At 38.6% G+C, this 24,682-nt stretch overlaps 1 protein-coding gene across 1 annotated transcript; it reads left to right on the top strand.

Moving 5' to 3' along the window:
* The first annotated feature begins 4,330 nt into the window (after nucleotides 1-4,330).
* On the top strand, nucleotides 4,331-16,718 carry LOC147860180 (DNA topoisomerase 1 alpha-like). The gene is made up of 16 exons (XM_087324456.1): nucleotides 4,331-4,434; nucleotides 5,200-6,461; nucleotides 7,124-7,318; nucleotides 7,435-7,515; nucleotides 7,607-7,666; nucleotides 7,861-7,955; nucleotides 8,823-8,979; nucleotides 9,084-9,209; nucleotides 9,876-9,956; nucleotides 10,037-10,127; nucleotides 10,249-10,382; nucleotides 10,474-10,539; nucleotides 14,691-14,780; nucleotides 15,145-15,248; nucleotides 15,529-15,697; nucleotides 16,239-16,718. The coding sequence occupies exons 1-16, from the start codon at nucleotides 4,422-4,424 to the stop codon at nucleotides 16,305-16,307; spliced, it is 2,793 nt and encodes a 930-aa protein (XP_087180582.1). The 5' UTR covers nucleotides 4,331-4,421; the 3' UTR covers nucleotides 16,308-16,718.
* Nucleotides 16,719-24,682: the final 7,964 nt, after the last annotated feature.

Genomic DNA, 24,682 nt, shown 5'->3' with positions numbered 1-24,682 from the left:
TATATTCAAAACGATATAATCACTCTGTGTTTTACAACTGTGCTCAGTAGCACTATTTATACAAGTCCTCATGGGACTGACAGAAGTACCACGTACTTCAATGCTCACACGAGCTTCTGACACTGACTACGAGACTATAATTGCCTAGTAGTCTAAACTAATACTAGGCTTCCGGTTACCGATTGGATCCGGCTAACCGGCTCTGTTGCTTGCCGGCTTACCGATCCGTCTCGCTTGCCGGCTCAGGCTTATTCAGCCGATCCGGCTCCAGTTGAGCTTGCCGCTCAACAATTAGGAATTTCTATTGACACTTATATAAAGGAAGTAGCATTCCATGTAATGAATCTTTGTACCACTGATGTAATACTTACTGGGTTATCCCTGGTTCTATAATAAAAACTCTTCATTATCTATTGATTGGGTTCATCATTCAATTACATTTGTACTGAACGACTGTACTCATTTTATTCAATGTGTAAAAAAACAATCCCTCTCGATTGTTTCCTCTCCATCAATATCCGAGTTGTCTTGTTCTACTCTATTTTATTGTGTACTTGATCCGGACATTCACGTTTACAATATCGATAATGTCTCGGTTCAATTAACATATTTTGAACAACAACAACTTGATGAAATCTTAAATGATTTTTGTGATGTTTTTCCGATTGAACTACCAAATGGGTTACCTCCTAAACGTAATATAGCCATCGTATAGATATTGTACCTGGCGTTGCACCAATAAGTATACCTCCTTATCACTTAAGTCGATCCAAAGAGGATGAGGTATCTAAGCAACTCAAGCACGATTTACGAATGGGTTATATACGTTATAGTAAATCTCCATGGGGTGCACCAGTTCTCTTGGTTAAAAAGAAAGAGGGCACATGGCGTATGTGTATTAATTACCGACGCTTGAATAAAGTGACGATCAAGAATTTGTATCCATTGCCCCGGGCTGACGATCTAATTGACTATCTCCAGGGAGCTCAGTATTTTACGAAACTTGATCTCTATACTGGCTACCATCAAATTTGTATAAGTGAGGACTATGTTCCTAAAACGGCATTTCGTACGCGCTATGGCCATTATGAGTTTTTGGTTATGCCTTTTGGTTTGATCAATGCTTTGGCTAAATTTCAACAAGAAATGAATGACATTTTCCAAGAACAACTTGGAAAATTTGTCGTTATTTTCTTGGATGATATTTTAGTTTATAACCGTACATTACAAGAACATTCTAAACATGTCCGCTTTGTTTTACAAACATTGCGTGACAAGCAGTTTTATGCGAAGATCTCAAAATGCGAGTTCTTCAAGAAATCAATTACTTATCTTGGACATCTCATAACCGAACGAGGAGTTGAAATTGATCCTTCTCGCATCAAGAAAATCAAGCTTTGGCCCACTCTTCGGAACATTCGAGAAGTTCGATCATTCCTTGGTTTTGTCGGGTTTTTGCGAAAATCCCTTCATAATTACTCCCAATTGACAACGTTGTTTACTGATCTTCTAAAAGGTCAAACGCGTAAGTCTACAAAACTTATTGTCTGGAATGCTACACTAGACCTCAACTTTAACGAACTCAAGGACCTAGTGTACAAGGCTCCTTCACTTCTTTTACCTGATCCTTCAAAACCTTTTGAGGTTGAAACTTATGTGTCTTATATCAAGATGGTAAACCAATAACATTCGAGAGTAAGGAACTTGATTCTGCTCAATGTCGGTATATCGTTCAAGAAAAGGAATTATTTGCAGTTATACATGCACTCAAAACATGGTGCCATTATCTTTATGGAAATCGCTTTGTGGTAACTACGGACCACGAGTCCTTGAAATATTTTTGTGACCAACAAGACCTGAAAGGTCGTAAGGCACGATGGGCTGATCTCATCCAGGACTTTGATTTTTCCATACAATATCATAAAGGGTCCATGAACACTATTGTTGATGCACTAAGTCACATCTGTGAAGTTAACATGCTTAGCTTCACTGAAATATCATTAGATCTTTATGATCACCTTCGAGGAAAGTATCCTGATGACAGTTATTTCGCAAAATACTAGGCAATAGAGTTGAGTCTGGAACAGACACCACCACATCCTCGAAGGAATACTTCCACATTGCTAACGGTATGCTCTACCGTAATGGGAAGGTTTGTGTTCCAGATTTACCCGAGGTCAAAAAGAGGATTCTTTTTGAATGCCATGATGCACCCTCAGCAAGGCACCCTGGAATAGATTGTACACTCGTTCTCATCTCCACTCAATTTATTGGCCTAAGATGCGTCCTGACATACATAGCTATGTGACTAAATGTCACCAATGTTAGGTTAACAAAGCCAAGCGACTTAAAGCCGCTAGACTTTTACATCCCTTGGACATTCCCAATAATAAGTGGGAAAGTATATCCATGGATTTTATTGTTAGCCTTCCTCACACCCAAAAAGGTCATGATGCCATCTGGGTTGTGGTTGACAAACTAACTAAAATGGCCAGATTTATTGCTACTAAAACCACGATAACAACTCCTGAATTGACTTTACCAATTCGTTGACGAGTTATTTCGTTTTTATGGGTTACCGATGGATATCGTGAGTGATCGAGATCCAAAGTTTACTAGTGACTTCTAGACACAAGTCTTTAAGAAGTTAGAAACTACGTTGAGCATGAGCTCCAAGGATCATCCTCAATCTGATGGACAAACAGAACAAGTAAATCAAATTATTGAGGACATGCTTCGAGCATATGTTGGTGCAAAACCAACAAAATGGGAACGTTATCTCCCAAAATTGGAGTTTGCTTATAACAACTCCAAGCATATGTCGACATGATATAGTCCTTTTATGTTGATGTATGGTTTTCAGCCACGAGCCCCGATTGATGTTAATATACATCATGATGAGTTGCAAAGTACACAAAACTTTCTTTGGGATATGCAAGATATGTTGCATATTGCACGAGATAATATAAAAACAACTCAAGATAGAGTGTGTTTTTATGCCGATCATCATAGGCAACCTTGTGTATTCAACCCTGGACAGAAGGTATTTTTGCGTGTACCTCACAATTCTAAGACATTGTCTAAGGGTAAGTGCACTAAGTTAGCCCCACAGTTTTGTTGACCTTTTACAGTCCTCAAACGCATTGGGTCATCAGCCTATCGTCTCGCTCTTCCAGATGGTGTTGGAATTCATCCAGTCTTTCATGTGAGTCGTCTAAAAGAACTTCTAGGTTCTGGCGACAATACAGTTACAACTAAAACTTTGGTTACTTCTGAAGATGTATCTTCTAAACCACATGTACTAGAAAGAATTCTCGATGTTAAAACAAAAAAATTACGTACTAAAGAAATCCGAGAATTTAAAATAAAATGGATGGATAAATCAATAAAAGATGCCACATGGGAACGTGAAAGTACTCTCAGAACTAACTTCCCTAACTTTCCATTGCAAGAGTGCAATGTTTTAAAGAGGGGGAGTATGCTACGGGCATGACCATATAATATCTTGTGGTCAGAATTTACCGTAGTATTCTATACACATGGATAAGTGTAAGGGTTAAACAAGAGTGTAAAGAAGGGGATGATTACTTTTAATCCTCTGGATTGAGACAACCCATTAGGCCAAGTGTGAACATGGCTGGGGGCCTTGGGTATCGCTATAAATAAGAGGCCTAGCTACCCTCTTTTCATCATCTTGTTGACTACGTCAAAACTCTGTCTTGTGGTGGGTCAACTCTTGTAGCGAGCGTGCCAGCACCAGGTACGACTCGATGCCACGACGGTGGTATGGGACGCCGATCGAGGCTCGAGTCCGTCTCGATCCCTTCGCTTGGGGGTGGTCGGGTGGATCGGCACCCTTCTTTCTCTCTCTCATTTCTATCTATTTATCTATATTCTATCCTTATCTAATGCTTACATTAGTTCATGTCTCTAATAATCATACATATTGTTACGAGCATATATATTGTTTTTGGTCGTTGTCAACCAAAACCCTTTTCCGTGGGACTCATTATGTGCCAAAATGAAAACCCATGTTGGTGTTCCGCCTCATTGTAAGTAGGAGATATGAAGATTCGTACATGTAAGTAGGCAATCAAAGCCGCCCATTCATTATAAGGCAGGGGCTTTCAAGTGAGGAAAGCTCCAAGGATGTTGAGGTCTGTGTGTGAGTGAATATCAATGAAAAAATTGGCCGCAGCGCAGCGCCTTCAAAAGAAAGATAGACTTATTATAGCTTTCGCCCATTTGTATTTAGTACTTACAATATTGTATTTAGTATTTACACACACACCCACCTCTCTCTCTCTCTCTCTCTCTCTCCAGGGAAAAGGAAAGAGGAGGTTGAAAAACAAAATTTGAGAGAGAGTAACACACAGAGAGTGGCGATGGTTTCTCCCTCCTAATGATGTTGATTCCACTTTATGTTGTATTCAAGTAAGCATCTTTTTTTCTTCACATTTCTCTCTGGTATATATGTATATATTTATATATAAAATTAGGGTTTGAGTCATCTTATAAGTTATCTTCACATTGCTTTTTTTATTTGAACAATTAGGGTCGTTCCATATATATATATATGTATATATACATAGATATAGATATATATGAGTTTATATGTATATTTTCTCAATATAAAATTGAGGTCTGATCCATCTTTGACATGTGTTTCTGTAATGAATTACATCTATATAATTACAATTTGATTCTTCTTTTACTTGTATTTCCATAATGAGCTTTATATACTCGAATACATCGTATAAATAAATAAATATCTGGAAATACTGCATAAATCTCATAGTTTACATCAATTCTTCATCTCATTGCCTTTTTCTTGTTATATGTACACACACAGGCCTTTTGGGTGCATTATTCTCACTTTATCGAAGTATAATTTGTCTGAATTCCTATCAATCTCGCCTTCCCTCCTAGTTGGTTTGCCTATTAGTGTCCCATTTCTTTACTTAGCCAATTGCTTATATTGATTAGATTGTATGCAAAATTAGGTATGAAGAAAATGTAATATACTTGATAAATGGGCCTTTCTCTGAGCATATTACATGTTGACTAGAGCCCTTGCACATAAAGCTGTGCAGAAATGTTAACTCCCTCCATTTTGTTTTCTTCCTTTTTGGGTGCCTTCTCTCTTTACTTTATATCATGGTTATATATTTGATTAGATCTGGTGCAAAACTTGTATAGGTATGGAGAAATCTAGCAATGGGTTGCATCACAAACACTCATCGCCTTTAAATGGTAATGTTAACAAAGATAAATATCCACATCCAGGGCCTATATCACCCAATGATAAGTCACCTTCAAATGCTAGCACATCGGCGCCATCGGGTATAACCACTAATACACCTATGGATACTGATTCAGATGATGAAAAACCACTCGTGTTTCGTAAAACCATTTCGAATCGAACACATGGAATGAGTAGTAATATGGCTCAGCCAAAAAATGGGATAATTTTCACTAAATCCAATGAAAATGGACCCAGAAAAAGAGGCATTGATAATGTTGTTAACAAACAGAAAAGATCTTATATTCAGGGGTCGTATGATTCAGAGGATGAGAAACCTCTATCTATCAGGATCACTCATCCTAAGGTTCAAGCCAATGCAGATGATCAGAGAGACTCAGAGGATGACAAGCCACTGATATTAAGAAGAACATCATCTAATGGAGTGGCCACAGACAAATCATCCACAACGAAAGGGGATAGCAATAATAATTCCAAGAAGAGGCGAATTGATGCTGAGGAAACTTCTATAAAAAAGCTCAAATTTTCGCCTACTTCATCTAAACCATCAAATATATCTGAAGCACGATCTTCTACACCATCAAATTCAACACATAAACCATTATTAAATATATCTTTGAAATCTCCATCGGGTAAAATGTCTGAACCATCTATTGGAGAGTCAAAACTCTCATCAATTGCATTGAGAAAGGAACCATCTAATCTACTATCTGTGTTGGGTTCATCAAAACCATCTAGTTCATTGCCTACAACATTGGAAAACGTGATAGTTAAAATGGATACAGATGAAGATGAAGACAATATTCCGCTTGCCAAAAGAATTCCGGTGATCGAAAGCACATTGGTCAAAATGGATATGCACGAAGATGAAGATGATATTCCACTTGCCCAAAGGATTCCGCTGGCGAAAATGGTTAAGAAGCCTCTTGTAAAGCCAATCACAGGTAGTTTGTCAAGTTCTTTGGCTGCAAAGAAAGTGGTTGAGGCAAGAAAAGCCAAATTCAAGCATCAACAAAAGAACCTTATGAAGAAGACTAGGGATACAAAACGTGAAACAAATGCTCCTGGAGCTGATGGGGGCCAGAAGTGGACTCACCTTGAGCATAACGGAGTTATATTTCCTCCTCCTTACAAGCCTCATGGAGTTAAAATGCTTTATGAAGGAAAACATGTTATGCTAACACCTGAACAAGAAGAGGTACTTATATCTTGTATTTTATGAAAAACTCACACAATTAGTGGGGAATCTCAATATGAGGTGACCCACAAAATAATGTCAATGTACAAAATGCCAGGTGTTCTTTTGTCTTTCAAAATCTTATATCTTGTATTTTAGCAACAATGTATACAATTAGTGGGGAACCTCAAAACGGTCTGAAAACCCACAAAATAATGTCAATGTTCAAAATGTCAGGTGGAGAATAATAGTAGGTTTTGGGAGTGCACAAACATGCTATATCTACTTTTTTAATAATAACTTATGTAGTGGGAAAGCTTAATATGAGGTGAAAACTCACAAAAAATGCTTAGTGTACTAAATGCCATGCAGACAATATGGTGCAATTCTACAAACATACTATATCTATGTACGAGAATGTTATTACACAAACATCTTATATCTCTATATATTCTAGTAATAACTTACGCTTCTTGTAAACCTTCATATTTGGTGAAACTCACAAAACAATATTAATGTGGACAATGCTGTGTGAACAATATGATTGAAATGTACAAACATTTTATATCTTGTTAATGTGCAAGAATCTTAAATCTTTTGATTATCATCAAGGACTTATTCTACTAGTTTCCACTATGCCACGTGATAATGTGGTACCAATAATTTTATTTCTTTGTTTACAGGTTGCCACTATGTTTGCTGTCATGCGTGAGACAGATTATGTCCAAAAGAAGACATTTTTGTCAAATTTTTGGAATGATTGGAAGAAGATATTAGGTCCTGGTCATGTGATACAGCGTCTCGATAGATGTGATTTCACTCCCATTTATGAGTGGCATCTTGCAGAGAAGGAAAAGAAAAAGCAGATGTCATCTGAGGTTAGAGAATCCTTCTCTCATGATGTGGTTATTGAAATGTTTCTGTGGTTTGTGTCTGTCACAAAGAGAGTAGATAATTAATGCAATTACTTTATTACTGTTTGTTTATTTTACAGGATAAGAAAATGTTAAAAGAAGAGAAGCTGAAACAAGAGGAGAAATACATGTGGGCAGTTGTAGATGGCGTAAAGGAGAAGGTTTGGTTGGGAATTCTATCCTCTTTTTCTCTCTATATTGGGAGAGCCGATGATATTGAATGTGAGGATATTATCAAATATTGATGTACAGGTTGGAAATTTCCGGGTGGAGCCACCTGGATTGTTTCGTGGCAGAGGAGAACACCCAAAGGTTTTATATCACATGTTCATTTTGCATGCCAATTATTAGTATCAAGTACAGGAGAAATGCTGAAATATCAATCTATTTTATAGTAAATGATTATGTTGACCTTGAACCTTAATCGATGAATGTAGGAGGTATTGTTAGTAAGGACACAGTTAAATTAATGGAGGACTTATGTTTTTAAATGCATATTTTTGCAGATGGGAAAGTTAAAGAGGAGGATATTCCCTGAAGACATAGTCATAAATATTGGAAAAGGTGTACCAGTGCCAGAGTGCCCAATTCCTGGTCACAGGTGCAATTTTCTTGGACATTGCAAGGCCATCAATTTTTGTTGATCTAGTATTAGCTCTGAAATATTTTAACTGCTGAATTTGAAATTTAATTATCAGTGCATTTGTGTATCAAATGCTTCATGTGCATATGAAGAAAGTTAAATTTACACAAGACCCATATTTGTTATCATGATTTGTCTACTAGGCCAATTTTGGCCTCTCGTAGATGTCAACTACAAATATGGGTCTTGTGTAAATTTAACTTTATCTCTATAGGAACAATGATTATTGGTCTTCTAGCTTCTTTAATATATGCATCAAAATCATAACTACAATTTGGTACTTAAAACTGTACATTGTCATTAATGTTTGCACGTGCGTAAGCCCATATTCTGGAGTGGATAATATTGATTTTATGTATCTTTTGGTTCCCAAAGAATATTGTGGATGTAAATAACATATCATTTTTTTGTGCAAGACTTTTTAGATGTCATTCTCCCAACCAATGTTTTCTACAATTGAAATAATATGACCTTCCAATGTATGATCCTTGCGATTGATTCTGATTCCTTACAATATGGATCATGAAGGTTTATCATTTTCTGTATAATATTATGTAGAACATGCTGATTACCTTTCTGGATTTGGATATAACATATATGATAATGTTTTTGAAGTAATTCAATTGTTTTGTTTGAGAGATAGGTGAGAATACTATCTTTATGTTTAGTTACACATACATGTATGTACACATGGATAGGAATGTACGCAACCTGCCTATGTATCTGAATGGGTATTTAGATGTGTTTACATGTAAGCACTTGTGAATTTCATTTTGCATTCAACAAAATAATCGCGGATTGTTCTTTATTGCTAAATGTTGTCAGATGGAAAGAAATAAGGAATGATAATACTGTAACATGGCTTGCTTATTGGGTTGATCCAATCAATCAAAGGGAGTTCAAATATGTGTTCTTGTCTCCAAGCAGCAACCTTAAGGGTCAAAGTGATAAAGAAAAATACGAGAAAGCCAGAACCTTGAAGGTATTAGTTTGCTGTAGAAAAAAGATAATGACAAGGTGTTTTCCTTTCTGGAATGATTTATGGGTTAATTAGTTATTTATTACCAATTGATAATCTTTTCTCAGGATTACATTGAAGATATTCGGAGGACATACACAAAGAACTTCATGGCTGCAGACATGACTAAAAAGCAGATAGCTGTAGCAACTTACCTTATTGATCGTCTTGCTTTAAGGGCAGGGAATGAGAAGGTCTAAATGACTTCGTAAATTCCTTTTTCCTTTGGATGATATTTAATTTGATTTTTGCATGATTGTATCTACATTTCTGTATGCTTTTCACTTCTCTAATGAAAGTTGAACAAATAGTGTCTATTGGGTCTACTTAACCTTTGTATACTGTGTACATCTTTGTTATTGATACATTGTATTGAGACATGTTTGCTCCCTACAGTCAATGTGCTGGTGAGGTATGAACTTTTCCCTCCTTGCAGAGCCTTTGATCTTCATAATAATGATGTATGATGCTACAGAAATCAAGTATGCCACACTAAGCTTGGCAGCACATGATATCATGGAGTCATTCACCACTGCTTATCTTGCACGTGGAAATAACATTAATGTTAAACGAGGAGCAAATTTTAGGCCTAATATTATGCATGTTATTTAGGATAAGGTAATCACTCTGGATTGAAAAATTAGGTATAAAGTTCATAACTAGAAAGAAAATGTAAGAAGAAACTTATGAACTTTTCATTTTTAAATACATGCCTTGATGGTTTATTGAACACTCTGAAATTTTCTGTTTTGCATTAAAGTAAGTTATCTGGATTCCACTGTTTGAAAGGAATGCAATGTCTTTGGTATCATTTGAGAAGGATATGACACTTTCTTATGTGTGTCTCTCTCTTTCTACAGGATGATGATGAGGCTGATACAGTTGGTTGTTGTTCTTTGAAAATGGAACATGTAACACTTATTCCCCCTAAATCTCTTCAGGTATACTTTTTAAACTTCAAGCCCTCCAAAACTTTTCATAAATTAGACATTGAATATGATTTTCCATTGCTTCTGCGCAGTTTGATTTTCTAGGGAAGGATTCAATTAGATATTTCAATGTTGTTGAAGTTGAAGACGCAGTCTACAAAGCTGTGGGGGAATTCAGAAGATGTTAGGATTCTATACATTCTTTTATTTCATGTTAATGCTTTATATGAATGTAGGCCTATCTGTTGCAATCATCAATTCAAATTCTTCCTAAAAGGAATATTTGGCCTCTTTAATTGAACAGCAAAGAAAACTGGAGATGACTTATTTGACAAGTTGGATACAAGCAAATTAAATGCACATCTAAAGAACATTATGCCACAGCTTACAGCCAAAGTGTTTCGAACATACAATGCATCAATCACCTTGGATACATTGGTATTATATGTTCATTCATTTCAGCAAAATCATCCTTCACTGTCTTTCTTTACCTAAATGATGAAGTTATCTTTATCCTCTTTCCGAGCAGCTTGTGGATACAGATGGACAAACTGTAGCAGAAAAGCTGGCAGCATATCAATGGGCTAATAAGGAGGTTTGCTTATCTCACTCTTGTTTTGCAGATCCAAGCTGATAGAGTTTGCTATGGGCTAAAATTTTCATATCAGCGAAATTGTTGCATTTATGGGTTACGGAAAAAGGAAAGCTCTGGGTTTCCTTGGGATGATAAACGAAAGGGCTGTCTTTTCCGAATATTCATTCGCTTAAACAATAGAATGTGTGCACTTCTCATATTGGAAAATTTTCAAAGATAAGTTCCAGTCTATCTAAGTTTAGATTCTTAAGACTTAGATATATAGATTCTTTCTCTACCATATGTTTAGTTGTACTTATTTTGTATTTTTTTGCTCTAAAAAATGACAAAACATGGTAAGATGTAACTGCTTGTTTGGTCTTTATTTCAGCCTCTTAAAAGGCATTATAGCTTTCTTTTTTTCTTTCTTTCTTATTTACATGGGGGATAGATATCTTTCTTTCTTTGTTGTGCTCTCAAGAAGATACCATAGAAGACAAGGACAGGATGGAAGTCACCCAAAATGCAAGTTCCATTCGAGTCGCAAAGGGGAAACATGATCTATTATGCCATTTGATTACGCAAGAGATCAATCTTATTAGAGATAATATTGAAAGAGCATTAAGCCTCTCTTAAAAAAAAGGGAGATAGAGAAACAGAAAACAGAGTTGTATGCCTCTCTCAAGATTGAGTTATTAGAAGAGATACAAAAAGACATCACAAGCCTTGTCAATAAATTAAACTTAGAGCTCAAGGATGACATGACACAATACCTTAAGATGAAATATCCTCAAATAAGGTTGAATTACTAGATATAAAGTTGATTTAGAAAAAGGACAAGAAACAGTGGAAAAAATGGATCCCCACAGTTAAAGGCAACGTAAGTAAGGAACTGCAAACATGGGCAAAGATGTTTTAGGGTGGACGATGGGAAGAGATGAGTGTACAACTATAGCCCTCATCACCTGCTTCATGGATCTGGAAAAGAAAAAAGCTTTCCTATCTACGAGAAGGGCACTCAAGGGTGACAAAATATATTTAGATGACTATCTCACTCTAGCTTAAGTGGTACATCACAAAGAAAACATGCCATGAGTGCTCAACACAAGAAAGGATGGAAAATGGGTTGTATATAAAGATGGTAAAGTCATAATTATATAGAAGATAGCTGCATGACAATGTATGGCATATGAAACCTTACACATGACTAAATGGAATCGCAATGACTCTCTAAGGACAAATGTCGGGTTTTTTGAATATACCTTCTAGAACACAGATATTGTTATGCATACAAAGACATGTTAATGCATGGGTGGTAAACTCCTCGATGTACAAGGATTTAGATGGGAGTCAATATGTCAACGTTGTAGTACAAGCAAATGCTTGCAGCTCAAAGTAACTCAGGGTATTTATACACGCAAACAAGCAAGAGAAACCTTCCAATGCCTTTTGAGGAAGAATAAGAGATTATATTTAGCTAAATTTGAGGATCATTTATATCGCTTGTTTCTAGGACAAGAAAGTAAAAGAGCATGGAAATTGTTTAATGAGAGGCAACCTACCACACAACTGACCCCACCTCAGGTGTGGCATGACTATGCAAGGGACTATATGCTATACCTAGGCAGCCTCCACTTCCCCACCCACATGGCTCACACCCAAATAAATCCACTATTTTATTCCAAAAAATGTAAGAAATGCTATTGATCGGTTACAATTTGGGAAGGTCCATGATCATGGATTTGTAGGCGAGCACTTTATCTATGCTTGTGGCATCTTGCGCCCATTGCTAGCACACATCTTTAATAGAGTTATGTGTGAAAGTTTCCCTATTAGATGGACAGAACATACCATTGTGCAAATCCTCAAGAGTGGAGACCCATGATGCCGAGCAATTATTGGACAACCATGATTGAACATTACTTGGCGAAACTATATGGCTCGATCCTAGAGTTCAAATTGAGAATATTGGCAAAGCAAAATTGCTGGCATTCAGCTGGACAGGCAGGCTTTCAGAAGGGGTTCACAAATTTGGATAACATATTGATCTTCAGAGCCCTTATCGAGAAGGGCAGAGCCCATAATAAGAGGATTTATTTCTGCATTGTGGATTTTTAAAAAGCCTTTGAATTGTGCCGTGTGTTCATCTTATGCAACAGTTAGAAGCCCTTGGTATCCATATAGATATGCAATGGGAAATCTATGCACTATATGAATTCATGTCAAGAAAAGTGCAATCTCTCAATTGTTTGTCGGAGGTGGTGACTAGCACAATTGGAGTAAAAAAAGGATGCCATTACCACCCACCCTCTTCAGTATCCATGCACTGTATGAATTCATGTCAAGAAAAGTGTGGTCTCTCAATTGTGTAAAGAATCTAACTCTAGTAGAGTTGAGTATTCAGAAACGTAGTGTGTGTGTGGTAGAGATGGGAGAAGCCCCTCATCGAGCCATTATTCTGATCAATGAGCTATATCCGAATGTTATGGGAGCTCCCTAAATGAAGGTAATGAAGGCTGGCACTTATGTCATCAAAACAACTTGCTAAATAGTGACACATTCATTGTTGTTATATTGAAATGCAACAATGGTTCAAGTCACATGGCATATGCGTAAATACACTACCCCTGCTCCAATATAGCTTGAATTGTCCCGCTCTAAACATGATCAAAGTGGAAAAAAATAGATTGATCTGAACTGATATTATTAACTTGGAAATAAGACTTGGATCAGCCCCAAAATATCACTTGGTAGGAAGGAGGCCCAATATAAGACACTTTTAACACACATTGGAGAATGCATTCGTCATTAGGCCATCTTATATGGACATACATCTATCATATGTGCTGCAAAGTGTGATAGGGCACCCGCGAACTTTATCACATCATTAGAGATTGAGGTCGGCAAATATGCAGGAATACCCCTAGAAGAAAGAATTCGCCAATTGTGTCATCAAGGAGTGGAATATGAAGAACACTATGTTTGTCACTATAGTGTTTTTAATGAAATAAGAGGGAGATACCTTGCCTCTTTAAGGAAGGCATTGCCCCACTTTGCAAGGTAATGAAATACGAGGGCCAACGGTGCTTGGGGCTTTTCTCGCTAGAACTCAAGAGACACAAGGAGAAGTTGTTGAAGGACAACAATACAACCACTCAAGCTCATCAACAACGAACAATCACAACTTTCTTTAGCCCCTTCATTCCTACTCATGCTACAAGTCAATGATGGGCTACACAAATGGGCTCCCGACCACGACATAACAAAGGGGTTACAATAGATCGGGCAATAGCAATTTGCCATGCATGTAGGCCTTGGCCTCATGGACCATGATCTCACCACTCTTGTCATCGATAAATAAAGGCCATTATCTCCCGCCATCACAGTTGCTCTCCTTGCTTTGCAGACCTCTCTATTCTGGATCTACCTATGCAAGAGACCTTTCAAATACAATTATTGTAATATTTTTGACTTGATGACCTTACATGTACCAATAACAATATTCTTTAGTCTCTTTTTATCTTATTTACTTTACTTATTTATTTTATTTAGCAACATTTATTTTGGTTTGTTTTTCTCAAAGATGAGACAACACTTAAAATGTAATCCTTTGTTTGGTCTTCTTATAGGCCATTTTGGCCTCTTAAAAGACGTTAATATATCGTTCTTTCTTTCTTTCTACTTGCGTTTCAAGTTCATCAATAGCTATACAAATGGGCTCTAGACAAGGAGCAGCAACAATTTGTCATGCATGTAGAGCCTAGTCTTTTGAAGCATGATTTTGCCACCCTTGTCATCAAAGATAGAGGCCATTATCTCCCTCCATTCGAAGTGCTTCCTTGCTTCGGAGATATTGGGAGATCTTTTGAAAATGGAAATAATGAATCTATCCCACTTCAGAATTGATATGTATAGATAACATGATTCCTTTGTCTCTTTCATTTTTTTCAGTTACATTTATATTGGTTTGTTGTTCTCAAAGACAAGATATAATTTTAAGACATAATCTTTTGTTTAGTCTCATAGACCATTTTGGCCTCTTAAAAGACATTATTATATCTTTCTTTCTTTCTACCACTATCTCTAATGTAGATGTATGACATATCATGAACTTTCATGGTTTTAGTTTCATTGACCTATGATGATTTCAATTTTCAAACAACGATATGCAGGTGGCTATTCTATGTAATCATCAAAGATCCATTTCCAAGTCCCATGGAGCACAGATGGAGAAGTTGGAAACCAAAATGACAGAGCTGGAGGTAGTGCCATTTCTTTTTGTAGCAGATTATTCATTTTTTCTGAATATGTACTTCAATAAATGAAAATTAAAATCTTCATAAAGAAAACAAAGTTTTTAAAATTTCATATCGAAACTATGTTTCATAATTTCATAGAGAAAATGAAGTGATAGAAACTTTCATAAATCAATGGAAAAACTCCGAAATACTCCCATCATTTTCTTGGTCAACCCCTCTCAAGCAATGATATGGGCTTCTATAGTATTTAGAAGGTCCATTCATCCTTGGTTAACCCAAGAGCCATTTAGGAAACAAAGCAAACAATGTAAGTGCACACCAAAAATGATTTTGAGTACTAAGGATCTAAATATTGTCTTGCAATTAGGAATTACTTCAAGAACTGCGGACTGATTTGTCAAGAGCCAAGAAGGGCAAGCCTCCACTCAAGGATGCAGAAGGAAAACCAAAGCGGAACCAGAATCCAGAGGCGTAAGTTAATATTTTATCGATAAATTTGATAGATTGTTGCTAAGGCATGAGAAATACAAAACAAAATCAAAGCCAAATATATGTTGTGTTGATGGATGGTTATAAAACAAGAAGAAAGCTATGGCTGGCTAGACGGACAACTGAGCTTTAGAAGTTTTTATTAAGGGATGCTTGGCATTTGTGGAAACTAATAGCCAGTGAAGAAATCTAAATATATAGCTTGCTAGATATGCTATCATAGCTTTAGAAGAAGCTTCAAACTGATCTTCACTATTTTCAGATTGGAGAAGAAGATTGAGCAAACAGAACAGAAGATCGAAAAAATGAAGCTGGACATGCGGATCAAGGATGATCTAAAAACAGTTGCTCTTGGAACATCCAAGATTAACTACATGGATCCACGGATTACAGTTGCGTGGTGCAAAAGGCATGAAGTTCCAATCGAGAAGGTGAGTGTTGAAACATTCTTTTGGATGGAACTGCACTCTATAACCCTAATTCCTTAAAAACCAAACTCCTAAGTTCAAAAATGTAGGAGCTAAACCCTCAATCCTAAGGACAAGCCTTAAGCGTTAAACCCTAAACAAATGCTACTGTATACTCTCTTTTAGTGTTAACCAACATTTACATGATCAACTATAAGTAAACAAAGATGTTCAAACCTTAAACCTAAGCTCTAATCCCTTAACCTGAATTCCTAAGGAAAACCCTGAACTGTAAACTCTAAAATCTGACTTGCTAAACTATATCATATTATGGGAGTCTTCAGCTCTAACCTTTAACAAATCCTTAATCCAGTGCCCCAAAAAACTCTAATATGAATGCTTCAGAAACCCGTAACCCTAAGGAAATCCCTGAGCTCTAAACTATAAAACCTGAAACCCTAAACTATATTTTATTCCTTAAAACTCCTAAACCCTATGTTCTAAAAGAAGTTCTAGATACAAATGTTTCAAAATACCAGAATGATGTGAAATGGTTTTTCAACAGATATTCAACAAGTCTCTTCTTGCAAAATTTGCGTGGGCAATGGATGTGAGAATGGACTACCGATTCTAGGCCTAGAATCACGTGGCAGCTAGCTATGAGTGATTGATATGCAAACCAATTTGGTGCCAAATGCGCCTTCCCTCCATAGTTTTAATTGGTTGAATTTACAATCGAGCCAATTATTTGAAAAGCTCGATGAGTAGAGAATTGTATCCATTCTTTTCACCCTGGGAGTTGAGGATCACATAAAGTGAGTAGAGTTCATGGGGTAACCATATTCATGTAAAGTTTTTACTTCTCCACCAGAATGGTCCCTAACCAGTAAAGAACAAAATCCAAAACATTCTTGTTCTACAGCTTAACAAAAGCTTATGGACAAATTTTCTGAATGTTGGGATTATAATACAATCATAGATGAAAAGAGAGTTGGGAGGACCTAGCTGAAGAGCCATGTATCCTCATTATAATATGGAAATAGTGTATGGTCTCCATATACAATATTGAATATATGTTAGTCAACAGCTGTGAAGCTATTGCACACTCCAATAAAATAATTTTGTACTTAGTTCATTGCTCTTTTCAATTATTGAGAAAAATGCAAGGGAAAAACTCATTATTTTGTTCGACATACTCAATGCATGAGTATGTTGTTTGAGTGCTTACTTTATCGCTTTGCGAGCTGTCTTTCGATGAACCATGTTAACTAAATGCTTGACTTGGATCTAGATGTGTTATGAACATTTCATTGCTAAGTAATTAGGTGTTAATGAAGGCTAGTCTAGCTCATTAACTACGAGACTAACTTTAGTGGCTCACCTTGTAGATGGCTATGGTAGACTTGTCATCAAGGATTAGCCACTCATCTTGACCATAGGATTTGTAGGTTAATAAAGGACAAGTTACTCATCTAGGCCATCAGAAGTTGGTATTTAAAGACCAAGGTATTGGTCCAACTGTGCGTGACCCTTGTGCCATCTTTTCCCCATATGAAATTATCCTATGTAGACCTAGAGTAAGTAATATTTAATGTGATGACTATTTTTCTAGGGGCTCGTCTTCAAGCATGTAATTCATAAACATTAGTTCATGAATTTTTTTGAAGGTCTATTCTAGTGGAAATGATTGACTATATAGTTTGCATTGTTTCATCCAAAGTAAAGATTTAAGAAAGAATTTGACCATGGATAAAGGGGAGTAACATGTGGCAATGTTCACAAATTTATTAGTATTATAGTACATAATATTCGCGTTTGTTAGCCCAAACATTTGCTTTCATACATTTGCAAACGAATACGTATGTTTTAAAAACATTCTTGCCTTTTTTCTTTTTTACACTTTTTACCTTTAACTTCTTACCCAAAAAAGAAAACAATTTACCTTATAATAAATAATGAATGCAAAAGTATGGTATTTACCATACTTCAAGGGTGTTTTTCTTACTCGAATGACAAGAATGTTTGCGATTGCGAATGCACGAATGGTATGTATGATTCATACTATGATTAGTATAGTAGGACATTTTGCTTGCTAGGGTTTTAATCATTTCTCAAAAAGAGTAAACAGTTTGACCATGGATAAAGGGAAGTAACATGCACCAATGTTCACGAATTTATTAGTATAGTAGGACATTTTGTTTCTAGGTTTTGAATCATTTCTCAAAAAGAGTTACAAAACCGAGTCCTTTTCAGGAGATGCTCATGTATATAGATTGGAAAAGGAGTGGTAATGTTTATGGTGGTTCGGTGAGCATGTGATTTCTAATATGACAAAAGTGTCTCTTTGACTTTATGTATTGTAGTCCATGGATTATGGTCAAGTTGTCCTTAAAAAAGAGAGAAGTTTACACTTTAAGATTAAATATTATATGTAACCAAAACACGGAAAAGGAGACATCTCTCTAATTACAAATATTGCTACGAATAATTCAACATAAAACATGAAGAGGAATTTTTGGCAAAAGTTTGAACTTATACAACAGTGGAGAGGAAGATTTTGCATAAACCACTCTTGTCCATCTCACCAACAAAAAGGTATATGACAATCCAGTCTTGATGTATGATTTCAATAAGGAGAAAGAACTCTAATTGAAGGGAAGATCTTTACTCGATGCGAGACACCTAGAAATAACACATATTGTGTTGCCATTGTAGGGGAGTTAATATCATTGCTTGTAGCTAATCCATGAACTTTTTGTAACCTCCCAAGTACGACATACATACAAGAGGTAGAGTGATAGAAGATGCACGCCTATCATTCTCGGGTTATAAATTGGCATCTGGTCAATCAAAGATTCTTGTGGTGGGACATTTTATGCGGGGCATATGGATGGAAGCCATCCCCAACAAAGATGGACACTATCAAGGAGATGACGGAAGAAAGAAAATCGCAAATGGAAGTGAGCCGGTTTCTTGGGCTTGTGCCTTCTACCACATTTGGATCCCCCATGCTCACAAGGGATGCCCTTGTACGAGCACACAAAGGTAAAGAAGAGGTTGAAAAGGAATGTTGGTAATGGCACTAGCTTTAAGAAAATCCATATACAAGGAAGGGATGCACATTTATGTGACGGTAGATACGAGTCTACCTAGGTTCGGATAGGTCATCAACCAAGAGGTCGAAGACAAAGGCTGACATGACATCAGGTTCGGAGAAAAGGTACTTAGTGAGAAAGAAAGAGGATATGCCCAAGTTAAGAGAGAGCTATGGGGCATAGTGTCTAGAGTGAAGGCTCATAAGGATTGCCTAATCAGAACAAAGCTCCTAATTTAACCAAAACATTTTCCAATGTTAGGATTGATATCAAGGTGTGCAATGTCAGACTTAGCCATGCTAAGATGGATCACAAACATCAATTCAATGGGCCTAGAGTTCCATCACATATTGGTTAAGAAGAATGTCATGGTAAACATGCTATTGAGGGAGATGTATGAAGGCAAAAACAACATGGTATTGGAAGATGAAGATATCATTCTCAAATTCTTTAACATAACCATTATATCTGTAGAAAAACAGGATAATATGCAAATGCTCAACGCCTTTAATGAAAGTGAGTGTGATGAAGAGTGGCTATATATAGGAAGATTCTTGAACTCAATGGTGATGGACACCATGGTATGCAAGTTCTTGCTAGAGGACATCATTAGTCAATACAAATGTGTAGGAAAGATAGTGGTGAGTTGAATGCTGACGAATCTATAAAGCTCTTTGAACAACCATGAAATGTCTATATATATTATAAGAACATAAAAGTAATGGTTAAGGCCACAAAAGATGTATAAATAGGTCTCGAAACCAAGTCCCAACTAGTGTTGGGAGGCTGTCATTTGATATATAGTAGGTGGCACCTCTCTCTATATATAAAAAGAAGGGACGAGAGCTTATTTAGGTATTCATTGTTTTGGAGAAGGATCTTATTTTTTCTTGAGGTCTTCTTCTCCTTACTCTCACTTAGAGAGTTTAGGGTTCCTATTCTTGTTTTTCTTCTTGAGAGATTGAGGGCTAGAGGGAAGAGAGCGTAAGAGTGTCCATTCAACCCCCTCTTTACCTCCACCTCCTTCCTATTTCATGTATTGCGTCCATCATCATCACCAAACCTTGTTGCATATTGATGACACATTGTAAAGCGTTTGGCTCAATCACTCACCAATCGTTGAAAGAGCACTAAGAGGCCCAAGAACACTACATCAACATCGAGGCACCATTACCATCGATAGTAGTTGAGATCTCCGTGACACCACTAAACTTGAACCTTCACCGGAAGCGCCAAGCCCCTACCGTTTCTTCTTGTTTAAGCCTATTAGTCTTTCATAAAAACATCACTATATTCATGGTATCAAGTGAATTTGCGTCTTAAACTAGTAGATATTAGTGCTAATAAAGTGTATTTAGTGCTAATCTTGTTTGGTTAACATTAAGTGAGTGTAAAACAATGGTGCATTTATTTTTCCGAAAGGGGCCTCGATTCGGAATCCCCAAGCCATTAAATAGCTAAACCGGGGTCTTCCTTGCAAAAAGTGATGAACATTCTTTGATAATCGATTTCAGATAGGTTTCAAACTCTTCTCTCTACCAATAATCGATTGCTTCTTCTTGTCACAAGTGTGCCAAGGCTTCAACTCAAATGGATATAATATTTTTATTTGCAATCCCTCTTTCAACCAGCGACTGGGAAACCTAATTTGTGAATATTCTGTGTGAGAGATTGAGAAGAGTAATGTCGCGGTCGGAAAATGATCCTTTGCTCCCAATGTTCACCTTTGAGCATTTGCCTCATGAATGTTTGCCTCTCTAGCCTTCACCTCACAAGCCTTTGGCTACAAAGAATTTGCCTACCACACATTTGCCTAGCCAACCTTTGCCTTGTGAATGTTCATCTTGGGAGCCAAATTGCCTAATTGGTTGTTTTGGTCATTATTACGTTCGATTCTAGGGAGCTTTCAACTCTAACTTACCTTCAACTTTGCAGAGCATTGGACTTTGACTTATCTTTGACTCTAACTTACCTTTGATTCTAACTTATCTTTGACCTTGACTTACCTTCGACTCTGCAAATCTTAGACTTTGACTTACCTTCCACTCGAAGGAGCCATTAACTCTATTGAGCCTTCGAGTCTAACAACCTTTCGATGCCTCAACTCTAATGATCTTTCAACTTGGACGATCCTTCGAGTCTAATGACCTTTCAACTCTAACGAATCTTTGAGTCTAACGAACTTTTAACTCCTAGGAACTTTCAATTCTGATGATCTTTCGACTCTGACGAGTCTTCGAGACACCCATCTTCTCTAGTTCAAGTCCCCGGTGGTCCCTCACCAAGAGCACAGGTATGCACATAACTTAGTGGCATAAATTTAGTGATCAATGTCCGGATATATCAGTATCAATGTCCCGATATATCCGAATAGGTACCCAGATCAATGTCCGGATATATCGGTATCTGGAACCTAGAGCCAGACCGGAGAACCGGATCGTACTTCGGAATAGTGAGAACTGGGAGGACGTTGGAGCCTACGGTCCGAGCCTAGTACGTAGGCATATTCCTTGGAGTTAGTGTCAGTCGCTTGTATGAGCATTGAAGTACATGTCAGTCCTTTTAAGGACTTGTATAAAAAGTGTTCTATAGAACATTTGTATGTACAGGGTGCTATTTTTTAATTGAGTTTATGTTGTTCTACTCTCTTTGTCTGTGTGATTCAAGCTTCCATTAAACCTGTGTGTTTTTTCTGTTGCTATCCGGGTAAACCGGTTTGTCAAAGCTTCCGCATATTAACTTTGACATGATATCAGAGCGTGAGGGTTGAGAATCCTCAGATGCCGATGAGTGACGCTCATAGACAAACCCTAACACCCGGTAAAGAATAGGAAGGAAGATATGGACAGAAGCATGGCGAGCTCGCATCCAACAGAAAAACTCAACCGGAGCAATTATGCATCCTTGTCGTATAAAAGGCACCAATACTTGCTGGGGCATGGACACTATAGCTACGTGGAAGGAGCAAATGAAGCAGCGCCGGATTTGGCACACAAGGACTTCCTGGTATGGGAGCAAGGAGCGAGCATGGTGTTGTACTACCTCACGTCTTGTGTGCACAACTAGATGTTTGGCTACATTAGAGATGCAAAGTCACCGAAGGAGACCTTGGAAAATCTTCGGAAGTTTTTTGCCGCAAGTACGACGGCTCAAAAATTGCAGCTCCGCAAGAGCTCAATAGTATCTTGCAACAGGACATGTCAGCCACCGACTACACCATCAAGATCAAGGAGATTTGCGACGCGCTCGGGTCCATCAACGTGATGGTGGACGAGGAGGATGGTCCAGATTTGCCTTGGTGGTCTAGCACACCGATACGAGCCAATCTGGACGACAATTTGCACCCAAGAGAAGCCACTGTCCTTCTTCGACTTGCAATCAATGGTCATGGTCGAAGAAAAACACACAAGTGGTTCAAGGGCCACTCAATCGGACAACCGAATGTTGTACACTGAGGCGGATCGGCCACGTGGGCGTGGAGAACGAGGTGGGCACGCAATACAGGCGGCTAACAAGAGCAAAACCAGTGGCACAAAGATAGTGTTGACTATGCATACATAACGAAAGTGGCAGAGGTGCATGAGCCAGAGAGCTACGCAGAAGCGACAAAGGATGTGCAATGGCGAGCCTCTATGGAGGAAGAGATACGGGCACTTGATGCCAATGAAACATGGGATTTGGTTGACCGTCCCCGACATTGCAAACCGATCGGTTGCAAGTGGGTGTACAAGGTCAAGTATAATGTTGATGGTTCGGTCAACCGGTACAAGGACCGATTAGTGGCCAAAGGGTATGCGCAGACCCACAGAATCAACTACGACGAGACCTTCGCTCTGGTAGCGAAGATGACGACGGTTCGTGTAGTACTAGCAGTTGTTGCGGAACGAGAGTGACATCTTCACCAAATGGACGTGAAGAATACGTTTCTTTAAAGCATTTCTTCAAGAACAAGTCTACATGATCCAACCCCCCGGATTTCAGTCGGAGATGAACAAGTTGGCAGTGTGCCGACTTAGGAAGTCGCCTTACGGCCTGAAACAAGCCCCTCGTGCTTGGAAATCAAAGATCACACGTCGGTTGCGTAAGATGGGGTTTGTGGCCTCAAATTTCGACTCATCGTTGTTCATCCTGAAAGGTCCAGGTGGTCTAGTATGTATCCTACTATACGTGGATTATCTAGTTATCACCAGACCCGGACTCGCTAAAATCGGCCACATGAAGTCCCAAGTGTTGGATGCTTTCGAAATGAAGAACCTGGGGGATCTTCATTACTTCCTTGGGATCGAAGTGATCCATACCCCCGACAGCATATTGTTGACCCAAAGACATTACGTGTTGAATATGTTGTTCAAGTTCGGCATGAACGATTGTCGACTAGTCTCCACACCCCTGGATGGGAACATGATGCTTCGTCCCGACTCCGGACCAGCCTGCGATGAGAAACGGTTCCGAAAAATTATCGGAAGCTTTATTGATTTAACGATCAGCCGACCTGACATTAGCTATCCGGTCGTAGTGATTAGTCAATTCATGCAGAAGCCAACCGTGGAGCACCTTCAGTGTGCGCACCAAATACTGAAGTATGTTGGCGGCACTAAGGACCGGGGACTGTTATACCGACATGGTATAACCGAGAAGCTAGTCGACTATACAGATGCCGACTAGGCCGATAATGCGTCGGATCATCGGTCCACTTCCAGTTACATGTTCTCCCTTGGTAGCACAGTTGTTGCATGGAGCAGTTAAAAGTAGCCGACAATGATAATGCGTCGGATCGTCGGTCCACTTCCGGTTACATGTTCTCCCTTGGTAGCACGGTTGTTGCATGGAGCAGTAAAAAGCAGCCGACAATGGCTCTATCGAGAACTGAGGCTGAATATCGGGGTGCTACCGTTGCCACCTATGAAGCCATCTGGCTTCGGCGGATGTTGCAAGACCTCCGGATCGAAGTAGCAACTCTGATCCTAATCTACTGTGACAACATGAGCAGCATGCAGCCGACCAAGAACCCCGTGTTCCATGCTTGAACAAAGTACATAGAAGTGCACTACCACTTTGTGTGTGAGCGAGGCTTGAGCGGTGAAGTTAAACTCCGGTATGTTTGAATGGATCGGTAGGTTGCCGACATCTTCACCAAGGCCCTTGGAACCGACAAGTTGCATCATTTTTCGGAGATGCTTGGTCTTCAGCATCTCAACATGCCGCACTTGAGGGGGAGAACCAGTACTAATACAGGGAAAACCGGAACTAGAACGGAAATCGGGAAAGCATGAAATGGCACCGAACAAGCAGTGAGAGAGAAGGAAACAAACGAAGCAGGGGGAGACAAGAAGAAAAACGGAGCCGAGTCCGCTGAAGAAGTCGGCACATCCAAACAAGTCGTAACAAGCGGCGACGGAGGCAGAGTTAAGAAGGACAGAACTGACCGGAACGAGAACGCCAAGACCCAGACATGGTCTGACGTGGTGAAGGGCCTGGAGGTTGAAGAAGAAATGGAGACAACCAATTCAGACAAGAGTTGGAATGAATCAGAGGCACCCGATTCGGAAGAGGTGTTTGATCCAGAGGAACCAGATCAACTGAAGGCCAAACGGACGAGGAGGTAGCGAAAGTCGACACCGACATGGAGGAACCGACGGGTCAAGAATCGCTGAAGTCGCAATAGCGAAGGAGCTAAGATGGGCCTGTTGAGCAAACAAGCTGACCGAGAAGGTCGAGAGGCGCGGAACCAGACAAGTTGTGGGAAGTGAAACCAGATAGGTCTAGGAGCGTGAACAAGGCAAGAAGACGCCAGAAGAAGCCGATTGCAAGGTTCGATAGACACTCACACAGTGATCCGACCTCAAGTTGAGCTTGAGGGGGAGTGTTGAGCTGGCAAGCTCAACCGGATCCGGATCAGCTGAATAAGCCAGAT

This window comes from Azolla caroliniana, unplaced genomic scaffold (genome assembly GCF_043228905.1).
Source record: "Azolla caroliniana isolate FFs.n. ecotype wild unplaced genomic scaffold, voAzoCaro1.0.p SCAF_9, whole genome shotgun sequence".
Classification (NCBI taxonomy): Eukaryota; Viridiplantae; Streptophyta; class Polypodiopsida; order Salviniales; family Salviniaceae; genus Azolla; species Azolla caroliniana.
Note: the sequence above shows the minus strand (reverse complement) of the source record. Positions and strands in the feature narration are given on the sequence as shown.

Excerpts from the sequence above, each read along its gene's own strand:
- LOC147860180 (XM_087324456.1), top strand. Across the intron at positions 9,957-10,036 it reads TTCCCCCTAAATCTCTTCAG|TTTGATTTTCTAGGGAAGGA; the intron begins GTATACTTTTTA and ends GCTTCTGCGCAG. Across the intron at positions 15,698-16,238 it reads ATGAAGTTCCAATCGAGAAG|ATATTCAACAAGTCTCTTCT; the intron begins GTGAGTGTTGAA and ends GTTTTTCAACAG.